The 13,140-nt window shown below is 36.6% G+C and overlaps 1 protein-coding gene across 1 annotated transcript in view; it reads left to right on the forward strand.

Annotated features, from left to right (window-relative positions):
* Positions 1 to 13,140, forward strand: part of ADAM10 (ADAM metallopeptidase domain 10) — a 42,443-nt gene that overhangs the window by 21,416 nt on the left and 7,887 nt on the right. The window contains exons 4-9 of the mRNA XM_033070819.2: positions 70 to 228; positions 7,108 to 7,211; positions 8,606 to 8,755; positions 9,913 to 10,005; positions 10,616 to 10,799; positions 12,427 to 12,590. Coding sequence (XP_032926710.1) covers positions 70 to 228; positions 7,108 to 7,211; positions 8,606 to 8,755; positions 9,913 to 10,005; positions 10,616 to 10,799; positions 12,427 to 12,590 — 854 coding nt within the window. The remainder of the gene's footprint in view (positions 1 to 69; positions 229 to 7,107; positions 7,212 to 8,605; positions 8,756 to 9,912; positions 10,006 to 10,615; positions 10,800 to 12,426; positions 12,591 to 13,140) is intronic.

A 13,140-nucleotide genomic window follows, 5' to 3' on the forward strand; every position in this document is an offset into this window, starting at 1 on the left:
TGGATAATCTTAGTCTTAAAAAGGATTTTTGAAGGGTATAAAAAACTAATACACTTTGTCCCTTAACAGGTGAGCAGGGAAGTTTTACTCATGGGTCTGTTATTGATGGAAAATTTGAAGGATTCATCCAAACTCACAGTGGGACCTTTTATATTGAGCCAGCAGAGAGATACATAAAGGACAGAAACCTACCATTCCACTCTGTCATTTATCATGAAGATGATATCAGTGAGTACTTCCATTTTGTGCTACAGATGAAATATTTTTCTTATTAAATGTCAAAACCTGTATGCCATTTGTAAGCATCAAATGAGACTTTGGCTTGTGTATGACACTGTGAATTGTGCTGTCCTCAAGTGATTCATATACAGTTATGGTGTGAGAGATTTATGGCAAACCAAAGTCAGCCTTTATTCTGCCATTTTTAGAAATCCTTAGCAGTCAGGCTTAAGTGTGGAAACAGTGCATTTCCTATGGATGCATGTTTCTTTGAAAAATACATTCTTAAAATTATCTATACTGATTGCTCTTCCATGTGATCTGGAAAATAAAAGATAATAAAAGTTCAAGTCACTAAATGATTACATATATCTCGTGAGGGTGACATTTGTGTGAAATAAAAGCATCCCCTGCGTGTCTCTCACATGTGCCTTCAGAGGGCTCTTAAGAAGAGGTGGTGGCACCCAGTATTTTACACAATAGCTGATGGAAGTATACAGAGAATGGTAGGTAAATTTGACAAGCATAGCCCCAGAAATCTAGCTTCAGTTGCAAATGCTCAGAAGGATGAAAAAGTACCATGAAATACTTCTGTGTTTTCAGAACTGATGCACCAGAGTTCTCCTGCACTTTCTTTACCTGACTATTTCTGTATGATCAGTCTTCAGATGCAATACAAATCAGTTTTGTTTGATGCTTGTTACATTGAACCTCAACAGTATTGCAGTAAAGTTGTGATTCCAAGTTCGAATCAAGGAGGTATCAAAGGTAGATGTTAGCAGTGTCAATTTAAGACTAACTTTTGGTTATTGAAGCTGACAGCGTCTTTCCAGACTAACTTCAGGATGTTAGTCTTGCTTAAAAATCAATATAAACCATAACTTTATTTAAAAACGTGTCCCATCAGGCCACTGTGCAAACCCTAGAAGGTTTGAGTTTGAAATCTCATTTGGAATTGGATGAGGAGGCTTAGATCCCTAGAAATTCCTTGAACCACTCTAATAATGATATATGTATAAATCATTTTCAAAGTATGTCTTGATGAGACTGCATTGTGAAAAGAAGTGTCAAAGAATAGGAAGTTAGATGAGGAAAGTTTCTGATTGTGATTTGGTTTTGTATATTATAATTTTCTCCTACTGTAAGCCAGTGGAAAAAACCAGGGTTATTGCTTATTGCTCTCCTTGATTACTTCTCTTGTGTGAATGCAGTGAAGTGATCTTTCTCCACTAAAAACTCAGCAATTTTGGGAGGGTTTTTTGTCTTTTACTTTCAGTGGCAGTATGTGTACTGTCTCTGAGTATATTAAAATTGCTGTGAGCTAGCAAATATGTTTGTCCTTCCTGTTATCTCATTCTGTAAATATGATTACTAACCCAAAAGCAAATAGAATTTCCATAATTTTAAAGAGCTTGTGAATGAAAGCATTTACTGGATTTGTGAACAGTATTTGTTTTCTGACTAAGTGTATATTTTCCTGATGCTTACAAGACCCATGCTTGAAAATAATTTTATGGGATAACATTCTATATTTTTGATTCTCAAAGAGAATCATGAGCTTCATTTTCATCTCTACAGAACATTGCTGGTCAATTCAGCAGGGGGAAAGTCAGTTCAAAGGGGAGACGGGAGTTTTCCCTGTTCTCTGCAGTTAGGCTATTTTGCTACCTTTGCTGCTGTAGCAGGAGAGTAGTGGGGGAAAAACAATAAAAAAGTTATAAAAGTCTGGCATGGAAGTCTAAGATATCTTTCATAATGTTTCTGTGAATAGTTCACACATACTCCTAAGTTTTGTGTTGCATCTTACTGGTCTCACTGAACAGTTCAGTTCACTGCTTGATAGTGGGAATGTTGCACTTCCACTTATGTAGGACTATGTAAATAAGTCACTGCCAGCTTCATAGATGGTTTTATTAACTGACCCTGTTGTTGAAGAGGGGGAGGAGGAAAGTAAGAGACATAAGGCAGTGATGTGCCCAGTTTTCAAAGGTTGAGACAATCAAGAAGATTGTCTCATGTCCCAGTTCCTTATGCTGTAAATAGTGGGTGACTAAAAATACTCTACACTGATATTGTCTGCCGACAGAAATAGAACTGTGCCTTAAAGAATCAGATAAATTGATTTTATGAAAGTTACTATTGCTGCTTTGTAGGAGTGACCTCTGTTGGAAGAGTAAATGGATTGCTTTGGGAACTGGAAAAGGTGATGTTGAAATTGGTTCTTACTAGTGTCCTATTAAAGTGAATGGAAGCAGGGTATGTTGGGGTGGTTTTAATTATTCAGGTATTGGTATGCTGGCTCACATAGTTTTTCCACTTGAATCTAGTGTATCAAAACCATCAGTTAGTAACAAAATCAGATTATTAGAGGGGGTGGTCTAAATCTATTCTGGTGAACCACATTAAAGCAGCAGTACAGTATGGCTTCCAAATCACCAAGTGAGTGAACATTGCTGCTTGCTCAGCAGGGTTGAAAATAGCCCATCCTGGAGTGAAGTCTAAGCAGCACTATTTAAAAACACAACACTCCTGTTGATTGCTGCCAGTGCAGTCTGATGTGCCTGTGTTCTGATTGTGTAGTGTCTCTTCAGTCATTTGGATCATAGATGCCTTTAGGATTCTGTTGTTTGAAATATCTGGAGTATACAACTGCTTCTGTCTCTTTCTGAGGAGTGCTTTTGAAGCTAAATTATTTTTGTCTTTCATGGGACCTATTTTTGCATTGAACTGCAGCTCCAAAAAAAGCCCAGCAACTCAAAAAAGCTAAGCTTTGTAGTGGATTTGTTGTTACTGCTGTAATCTAAAGTAGCTCTCATGAAATAGAGTCAAACCACTACTATCTTATGTAGGACAAAAGCAACAAAAATGGTTGCATTTCTAACTGGGGAGAGACTGAGGTAAAAAGTCATCTTTGCTTTAATTTGGGTATTTTTTGGTTACCCATGTTTCAGCCTTTTGAAACAATATGCTTTTTAGTGCTTTTCAGAAACCACAATGCAACATATGATTAGCATCTCAATGAGTTCTTTTTCAGTAGTTAAACAAAAGTTGTTTTGTAAATGGGGATTATATTGTCAACTTTATAAGGCAGCTTTTGTCTGTTACAGTGGATCTGGTGACCAGTGGAAGGCAGCCTTCTATTCATGACTTGAAACACAAGTTCAATGATTTTAGTTTCTAAACCAGTCTTGATCAAAATGTTTTATAATTTAGGATTAGAAAGATGCAAATTGCTGCTTACATTAAGATATTTAGAAAGCATTTCTTTAAGGATGAAGATGTATTTACTGTATTTAAGTCATATTTGCTTCAAGTGTATCCCTGAATTCATACTGTAAAATACGAAATCAGTATTTCTTCAGATTAACAGAACGCAGGAAAATCCAGTTCAGGCCTTCCAGAAAATTAACATGGTCACTTAATTATTTTTATGATCTTGGAAGGGCCATGCAACTAGGAACATAAAGTGAAGTGGTTTGTAATTTTGCAAAACCCTGTCTACTGAACATTGCAAACTGTGTTATTAATGAGAACCTGGTTTCTTTTTCATCACATTGTGATGACAGTTGTCATGGGAGCACAGCATCACAGAGTGCTGCAAATGAAATCTGTTATAAGGATTTATTTTTTGTATCTGCTTACATTAGAGTTTTATTCTGACATTATTGCTTTTACTAGTATTGGGCAAAACTCTGTGGCTGTTAAAGAATTGAGTTTTCATCATTTGTAACAGAAGTTTGATGTCATTCTTGCTCAAGATGCCTAAGTCCAGTAATGATTCAGTAGTTAACCTAAATACTGAACAGATCATACTATTAACTGATAATCAGAAGAAGAAAAGCCATATGTTCAGGAATGTCTTTGTGGAAGGTAGTAGTACATCTTAAAAAGAAAAAAAAAACTTATTTTGAGCATCTGGAGTTGTATATATCATTAAAAGTCATCTGCCATCTAGTTAGATCAAGACATTGTAGTCAGAAGCTATGAATTGACAAGATTTTGCAGGTGGTTTTTAGATTTATTGTTATTTTAGTCTTCTCTTTATTATTTTTTTAACATCCTACCAGGATGTACAAAATTTGAAAGTGGACAGTACTGGAAAAGAAAAAGTTGGGATTTTTTTTTTGCCTAATGATTTTTTCTATTTAGAAGAGTGAACCTGTTATTAATCATTTCTACTGTAGCTCTGTCAGAAAATAGTCTTCTGTTTTCTCCTCAACTCTGCATTCACTGTAAATAATAATTTCATGATGAAAGCAGGTTTTTTCCTTTTCACTTCTCAGGGTCGAGGCAGGGATGGGCTAAGAAGCTCTTGATCCCAAAGAGCTGGCAGAAGGCTGCTCAGAAAGCTGGCACATCTCAGAGCCCTGAAAAGCTTCACAAGAGCATGGATCGGAGTTCTGTCTTGTGGGTCAGAACTGGCCAAGTCATCTGGCACCTTGTAGTTCTTGCTTAGCTTCAGATATTTAAAAATGGAACTGCTGCAGGGGATGATGGAAATAGGAAGTCTCAAAAGATGTCGAGGGAATGGTGCCTTCACAGTTAGGAGGCAGTTCAGCATTTAGCAAATGTTGTATGCAGCTTTCCCTGTAAATTGGAAGTGGTTCTAAAGTGAACCATCCTGTATTACCTGTCTTCTGTGATTACCAAAATCTGTCTCAGAAGTCTCAGAAAAGACAAATCCCCCCTAAAATCTAGAACATGCAAACCCTTGACAATTGCTCTTACTCTTGTTTTGTGTTCATTTTTTTTTGTAATTTTAACTGTCATAGCTTTAAAGTGTTTCTTACTAGATTATTACTTCTCAAGTAAGAAATATTTGAATTGCAGGCAGTCAGTATAAAAAATGTGTTGAGGGATTTCCTAACATCTTTGGGAAACAAGATAGAGAGAAAAGACAGATTATTTTGTGTAATATACTGAGAGCATTTATTTCCAGTACTGTTCTGTCAGTTGTCATGGTACTTCAGAGTGGGGCTCCTGCAGGAGCTGCTTTCAGGGCACAGTGGTTTTCTGCAGGGGCGGTGTGTGGGGGAAAGGCAGGATGGGCCATTGCTCCTGGGTAACCTGCTCTTGTTGCAGAGATAAACAGTGGTGTGAAGTAGGTAATGAAAATTTGCATTAGACTAAAAGCAGGAGAATTTTTTATACTGCAGTGGGAGGAACATAGGGTGGTGGAGATGGAAAAGGGAAGGATCGTATCTACAGTCCTTTGCTCATAACTACAATCCAGTGATATTAAACAGGATTCCAGAAAGTAGAAGGTGACTCCAACAGAGTGGTGCTTTTTGTTTAATATTGTTTGTAGCCAAGTCAGTGTTCCACTACCATGCTGGAGCAAATTGGGTGAGATGACTTGCAGTAAGAGAATATTTTTCTCTTTTCTCTCCATTCTTCTGGCACTGTGCTAGTGCTAATTGTGCTGGGAGAAATGTGATGAGACAGCAGTTCAGAAATGGTATTTGTGTGGTGGTGGAAATTGAAATGAGGGGAGCCAATATGTAGAGTGTCATGAAATAAATTTACAAGGTAAGCTGTATATTGAAATAGTTTAGCAGTGTCATGCAGTATGACTGTAAGAAGCAGCCATAAGAGTCAGAGATAATTAAAGGCAGCTGTCAGATGAAACCATAGCAGAGCCCATACTCCAAGGGAACACATCTGCTGTGCTCCAGCTGCTGCCAAGCCTTGACTCCACAGCTCAGACCAGAGCTAGTCCAGGGCAAAATCACCTGAAATGCATGTAATGTGGGCATCAGGTCCTTGGTGCCTAGGCTTTACAATTCTACTCTTACCTGTCTGCTCTATTTACTCTGTGAATTTGGATCTCCACTCTTTAAAAAATAAACACCCCCTCACCAAACAAAAATAAAAAGACAAATGAACCAACCAACAACTCCCAAAACACAATAAACCTTGGTAAAGTTTGTGCTTTTCTGACAAAAGTGGCACTCTGTTGAGAGTGTGGTTTGCCCTACAGAAACTGACTTGCTAAGTATTCACATCTATGGCTACCATAATCTGTATTGCATTACTCCTTACTTGGGCACAAATTTATGATGGAGTTGAATCTGCAAAGAAATCCAAGAGAAAAGTATTCAGTAATTCTCATCTCCAGGGGAAGCTTCAGCAAATACAGGTTACAAGTCCACAATAACAGTGGACAGTATGTCAGTATGACAGAATGTGTCTGAAGCACATTCCCCTGTGCAGTAAGTTGTGCACTGGCAATTATTGCAAGAGTTGGCCTTGTTAAAGAGATGGTTGTGGGATATTCTCACTAATTTGGATCTCCAGCACGTTTAACTAACATGTAGTGGTTAAATAAACCCTGGTTCTAGCCATTAGCATTTCCCTTCTTATGTATTGGTAGTTAAGTAGCATAATGTGAAAACTTCAAAAAAATCAGTGAAAGATTAATAAAATAATAAATTCCTCTAAGAATGTTAGCGAGGTTTCTTAGTTTGTTTACCAAGTAACATAAAACCCCTTTTTCTTACCCCAGCAGTCTTTAGTATACTTGATATCTAATAACTTTCCATTGTGATGTCATTTTTTGAAGACTGCCTGTAGTTGAAGGAAGTGGGTACAAATGTGTAAATAAAAACTCTTGTTCTAACATTAGGCACTGCTCATCCTATTTTGTTGTGCTACCTGAGAAAAGAATGTTAAGAAAAGCAAATATCAGTTTTGTTCTGTTTGTAAAACTAAGAATGTCTTAGTGGAAATGTTTTATGGTAGAAAGCTGCATAAACTTTGAATCTTCTAATGCTTCCCTCAAGCCACGTGCACAATATTGGACACCATCTGAATAAGTTGCACTGATGCAGCCATATTTTGGAATTGTACTTGGAATTTGAAAACTCAACCTGGCCTTCCTCTTTTTAGAATATCCACATAAATATGGACCACAAGGAGGTTGTGCAGATCATTCAGTATTTGAAAGAATGCAGAAGTACCAGATGACTGGTATAGAAGAACCAACAACAGAGGTACAACAAAGGCTAATGGATTGTGTTGATTAGTACTTAGTGTGATAACTTCCTATTTTCTTGTATGTTGTCTCTCTTACTTTTGGTGAGCTATCATCCCTCCACATAGTGAGATACTGAAATTATTGCTGGAGGTTTCTTTTTAATACAATTTTTCTAAGTTCTTTCTCTCATTGTTTCTGTAGCCCAGATGTGCTACTTATAGTCTTAATGAATCCTACAAGATCTCAAATTTTTCAACAGTTAGAATTTTAGATGGATGTGGAAATCAAGCTTGAAATGAGGAACATACTTTATTGTAATTGAGAAAGAAGAGTTTCAAGATCCCTTAATCTCCAAGTAATACATTGGTTCTAGAGAGTAATAACTTCTAGATTTTCAAGTTATGTTAATATAACACACTTGGGATATCTGAGTGCGTTCAGTGGAAAGTTAAATGATATTGGTGGGAGAGTCTTCCTAACAACCCTGTAAGCTCATGGGGGTACAGCATGGTACAGATTGGCTGCTGTGAGAGGTAAGTGTCCTGTGGAAGGAACCTGTGGACCTGCTGAAGTCCCATTGTGGGTTTGCATTCAAGTTTGCACCATGTCACAAAATATTTTTTTTTACAACAGCAGGCTACTGAGTTTCTTTTAGATTTAGCTGTGTTCTGAGCTGTTCCAAGTCTTGGCATAATTTTGTGGTATCAGCTAAATATATACCCAGAAAACTATGCAATATAGCTTTTTAAATAGCATCAGTAACTTAGTTTGTTTATGTTATGACTCCAGAAGTTGTCAACATTAATGTGCTTTTCAGCATTGGTAACAATAACATGCTTTCCCAAAAACTTGTTTGTAAAACTTTATTGAGAGAGAGGGCCATCAAGCAGTGGGTGCTGTAAGGCCGCCGTGCTAGCAGACACCACTTTGACTAACCAATGTTCCTTTAACTTCTTGTTATGTGCCCCATTTGTTCCTTGCTAAAGTGCTTCTGTTTGCTGAGGTAGCTGACTAAGGTAATTACAATTTGAAATAACTGCTCTTAGGGAAGGTGCATTTAAGTCCCACCAGTGCTGATTTTTTTTCCTAACCTACCAACTGTTTATCTTGGAAAAGGATTGTAAAACAAAGATCACATGAAGGAAAAAGAAATCTGTGTAATGTTGACTGCCTTTTGTAATATGAAATGAAGTTCTTTTGCTAAGATTACATTCAAAGTATTTGAAAACTGGGCATAATGCACTTCATTCAGTCTTAATTCAAGATTCATCAAACTTTTCAAGTTAAAGAAAAAGAATGCAGATCTGTTTGTAGTAGTGGAGTATGTTTAGAACCATGGTTATTTTTAGGTAATCCATTGCAGCATGTGGAACTACAAAGTCAATGTATTTCTTTTCTGTGCATATGTAGAAGCCTGTTGAAGAGCCTAAGAAGGATGATCCACAGCTTTCGAGAAAAAAGCGTGCCACTCAGGCTGAAAAAAACACATGTCAGCTGTATATCCAGACTGATCATTTATTCTACAAGCATTATGGAACCAGAGAAGCTGTGATTGCACAGGTATTTCCAATCTCTTGGTTTTAAATTACCTGCTTTTACTTTGGGTAGTCCTGATAAACTTCATGTAACTTATCTGCGTGTATTTTTGCTTTTTAGTTTATAATTTCTTGTTGCATTTGTTAAAGTGTTCTGACATAATTGAAACAACATTTTTTATTTTGCTAAAAAGATGCTGTTTCTGTGACAAAAGTCTTGGGCACTTGTGGCTCCTTTAATGGCAGCTGTGGTGTGTTTAGCACCCGTGAGCAGGACTTGCAGTCTGTTTCCAGTTCTTATTCAGAAAAATAATATTTCCTGAAGAGTTTTACCTTGTTTGACAGTCTGCCAAGCCTCTGTTTTAACACTTGCATAAGCTTCTCTTTGAAATTCTAGCTCAAAACACTGAACTAGTGATGCTCAGATCTATTCCTGTAGTATCTGATATAATGGATGGTTATAAAAGCAGTGGCAGCTAAAGGCAGATGCTTTTCATTTGTCAATATAGTATTAACTGGGAAAAGGGTCAATATGATTTAGTGGTTTTGCTGATAATTTGCTAAAAGTATTGCTAGCAAGTTAACATACTTCTCCTGAAGTCTGAAGTTTCACTGCCACTTGCAGATCTGAATTTTACTATAAATAGTAAATCACACTGTACATAGGCAATTCGAGTAACGTTTTTCAAAGCTTGGAAGTCACCTTCAAAATCAGCTTTTTAGTGAGTTAGCATTTCTGCTTGCTAGAAAAGGTAAATGACTAGTTTTTTCATATATGTCTTCTACCAGAAATGAAAGAATAATTCTTGACAAGTAATTTTTTTTCTCCAAGGAAGAAATACAATGCTTTGAATATGATTTCCACTACAGTGGTGTCTTACCAAAGCAGTGAGTAAAGGAGCATCACAAACAGCTGTCTCAAAGTTGATAGAGTTATGTGGTTTTTTTTTAAAAATAATCAAATGGCAAAATCCTTTAGTGGAGTCTAGCATGGTGGTGATGCAGGTACCAGTAGTGGTTTTTTCCATTATGTGCCATCATTTAATTCAAAAGGCCTGTTAGGGATTCCTACAGCACAATATCACATTTGTAGGAGTGCAGGCCTTGCAGCTATTGCTGTTTAAGATTAGCTGTAGTGTAGTGCACAGATCTCTGAACTGTAGATACTTTTGTTTTCAACAGATTTCCAGCCATGTTAAAGCAATTGACACCATTTACCAGTCAACAGACTTTTCAGGGATCCGTAACATCAGCTTCATGGTGAAAAGAATCCGAGTAAGTTGTGCTGGAAATACTTTCAGCTTCACTTGTGCTGCTTGGAGGCTGCATTCTTCAAATGTCCATTTCCTGTTCACTTGTACCCATTTATGTTCTTTAGCACATGTGTCTCTGCAGTAAATGATGCCCTAAACCATTTATTTGGTTTGGATTTAGTTATTATTGTCAAAAGCCCACTATTTCTGTTAGTAAACTGTGCTCAGTTTTTCTGTAGGAATCAACTGACTTTGTTTTCAGCACTGTGGTGAATAGGCTATTGGTATTCTACAAGAACTTTAATACTAAAATAGAGAATGGTTGTCCTAGTTGGGGCTTCCTTGTAAAAGTGATAATTTAGGAGGATAAATATAATTTTTTTGGATACTGATGGACAAGAAATAGAAGGAAATAAGAGAATGGGGATTTACTATACAAATGCAGTTCTTCATTTATTGTAGCACTTTGTTTTCCAAAGATTGGGGTGGTAATTTACAATCAAGGCTTTTAATTTTGAACCAACATCTTTAAATACATAACATAACAAGGTACTGACAGCAGTGAGCCTCTTAGCTGGCATGTGCAAGTGGAAATGAATCCTGTCTTACAGTTTGTTTCAATTTACTTCTAGATTAACACAACCGTAGATGAGAAGGACTCTTCCAATCCCTTTAGATTTCCTAACATTGGTGTGGAAAAGTTTCTGGAACTGAACTCAGAACAGAATCATGATGATTATTGCTTGGCCTATGTGTTTACAGACCGTGATTTTGATGATGGAGTCCTTGGTCTAGCTTGGGTTGGAGCCCCTTCAGGTAATTGTATACAAGCCTTCAGTGCAGTGAGATAAGGTATTGTAGGTAGGCACTAGAAGAAAGATAGAAACCATCTTTGGAACTGGCAGCAAATATACAAAAATCTCCTAGCTTTTCACAATTTTGTTTGGGTGTGGTTTAATTTCATTTTTAGAATATTGTGCCATTTCAAGTCATCTTTCTGTATTTCTGATGAGTAGGATGTGAACAATAAAGAAAAACATATTTTGTTATACAAAGGTGATATTAGATTGCTTTTTATTTACAGTAGGTGTGAGTGATCAGTAAAGTGATAGATGAAACAAGTATTTCTGCTTTAGGTAAACAGAGCTTACAAGGATGACAACTATACTGCAGAACCTTTACGTTTTCTAGGTAGTATTGAAAGGCATTTTTTTTTTCAATCAGTGAGATCTTGTTCTGGGAGATAATAGAATAATTACTGCATGACTCTTCTTGAACTGATTCTCATTAGTTTCAGTCTAGTTGTGTATTTTGGATCTAAAGTATGTCCTTTGATTCAGAAAAAAATCTCTGAGACTTTGCAAGAGACAGGATACCTTAATGAGAACATTATTGAGAACTTTAACAGAATTGAGTAATGGTGGAAGAAATGTGAAATTGTTCATAAGGGGTAAGAGATCAATAGACCCATGACTACAGTTGATGTGTTGGAGGGACCTGTGTGGATTAACCTTAGTGACTGTGGAAGAGCCATAGGAAAAAAAATGCCCAGGTGGGGAATAGAAAAGAGAAATTGGGTTTGTGATGACTGTTTTAGTGTATACACTGAGCGAGCACAAGATGAATTTGAATATGCAGTCCACAAACAGTGCTTTCAACAGTGCTTTTTTGAGAAAAAATATGATCTTTCAGATTATCATCCTAAACACAAATACTGACAGATTAATGGGATATGTCACTAAATCAGAATTTTACTTGAGAAAGGAAAACTTCTTTAGAGTGGTTTTTAGACACCATTTACATTAGTAATAGAATAGCTGAATTTTAGAACATTAATAATGCTTCAGTAAAAACTCAATTTGTGGAAAAATTTGGTGAAATTAAAGTCAAAATTTTGGGAATTTTTAAAACAGGAAGTGTGATGCACTTGACTACCAACCTTCTAAACATGGGTCTCATTAATCAACACATCAAAAGCATTTTCAGCTTTAGTTTGTACTTTTTCTGACAATTATATATGTATATATGTATTTATTCTGACAATGACATTTTATGTAAATGGTCTTACTGTGAGAGAGTATCTCTGAATTTACCATGTATTTTTTTACTCAGTGAAATCCAAATAAGATGTAGATTGAGGTGGTTTCTGTTGGACATTGCAACCTGCTAGTCTTGTATTACAGGTGTGATGAAATAAGGGCTCATCCATTCAGTGAATGCCCAAAATAGCTCTCAAAAGCTATTCTAAACCAGTTAACCTCTTGTGTGAATGTATCCAATCAGTGTTGAGGGTATTTGTGTGAATAAATCTGATCTACTTTCAAGGTTGTGTTAATATTAATTATAGAGAGCTCTTAGTCTATAAACCTGCAGAGGCAAACTGTTTGTTGCTCTGGATGTCAGTAGACAACTTTCCCTAAATGTGTATTTTGTCTGAATGCAGGGAGCTCTGGTGGAATATGTGAAAAAAGCAAATTATATTCAGATGGTAAGAAGAAGTCTCTAAACACTGGGATCATCACTGTCCAGAACTATGGCTCTCATGTGCCCCCCAAGGTTTCTCACATTACTTTTGCACATGAAGTTGGGCATAACTTTGGTTCCCCTGTAAGTATTACTGGTGATGTGTTGACTCACTCTCAGCCATTTCATAGGGTGTGATTTACAAATGATTACTAATAAACAAGGAAAGCAGAATCCTGACTCCATGAGCAGATGTGCACGTACATTGTATACGAACAAAGTGGAAGGCAACCGAGCCCTTTTTTGAGTATTTGACAACACTGGTGCAACAGTGCATTTTGTGAATTGTTTATTTATATTAGTTCAATCCCTTACAAAGGTACTTTATTATTGTTCCCTAAATACTTCCTTGTCTTTATGAAGAGGAGGGTCACATACATCTTGTTAAATGTATTGTACTTTATCCTGGAGAGGAGGAAGAAGCACTGCAAAATTACCATGGCACTTTATTCAGCAAGTGGCTCACATTTATGTTAGATGATTTATACTCAGAAGTTTATCTAAGAAAATAGAGGAGGGAAATAGAATATTTTGGAAAAAGAATATTTTTGAGCAGAACTGTTTCACAGACATTTAGGGATGCAGCTTGTTTGTGGCAAGCTTGAAAGCATGAGGCTTTTTGTTTTGCCAGTAT

Source organism: Catharus ustulatus, chromosome 12, assembly GCF_009819885.2.
Source record: "Catharus ustulatus isolate bCatUst1 chromosome 12, bCatUst1.pri.v2, whole genome shotgun sequence".
Classification (NCBI taxonomy): Eukaryota; Metazoa; Chordata; class Aves; order Passeriformes; family Turdidae; genus Catharus; species Catharus ustulatus.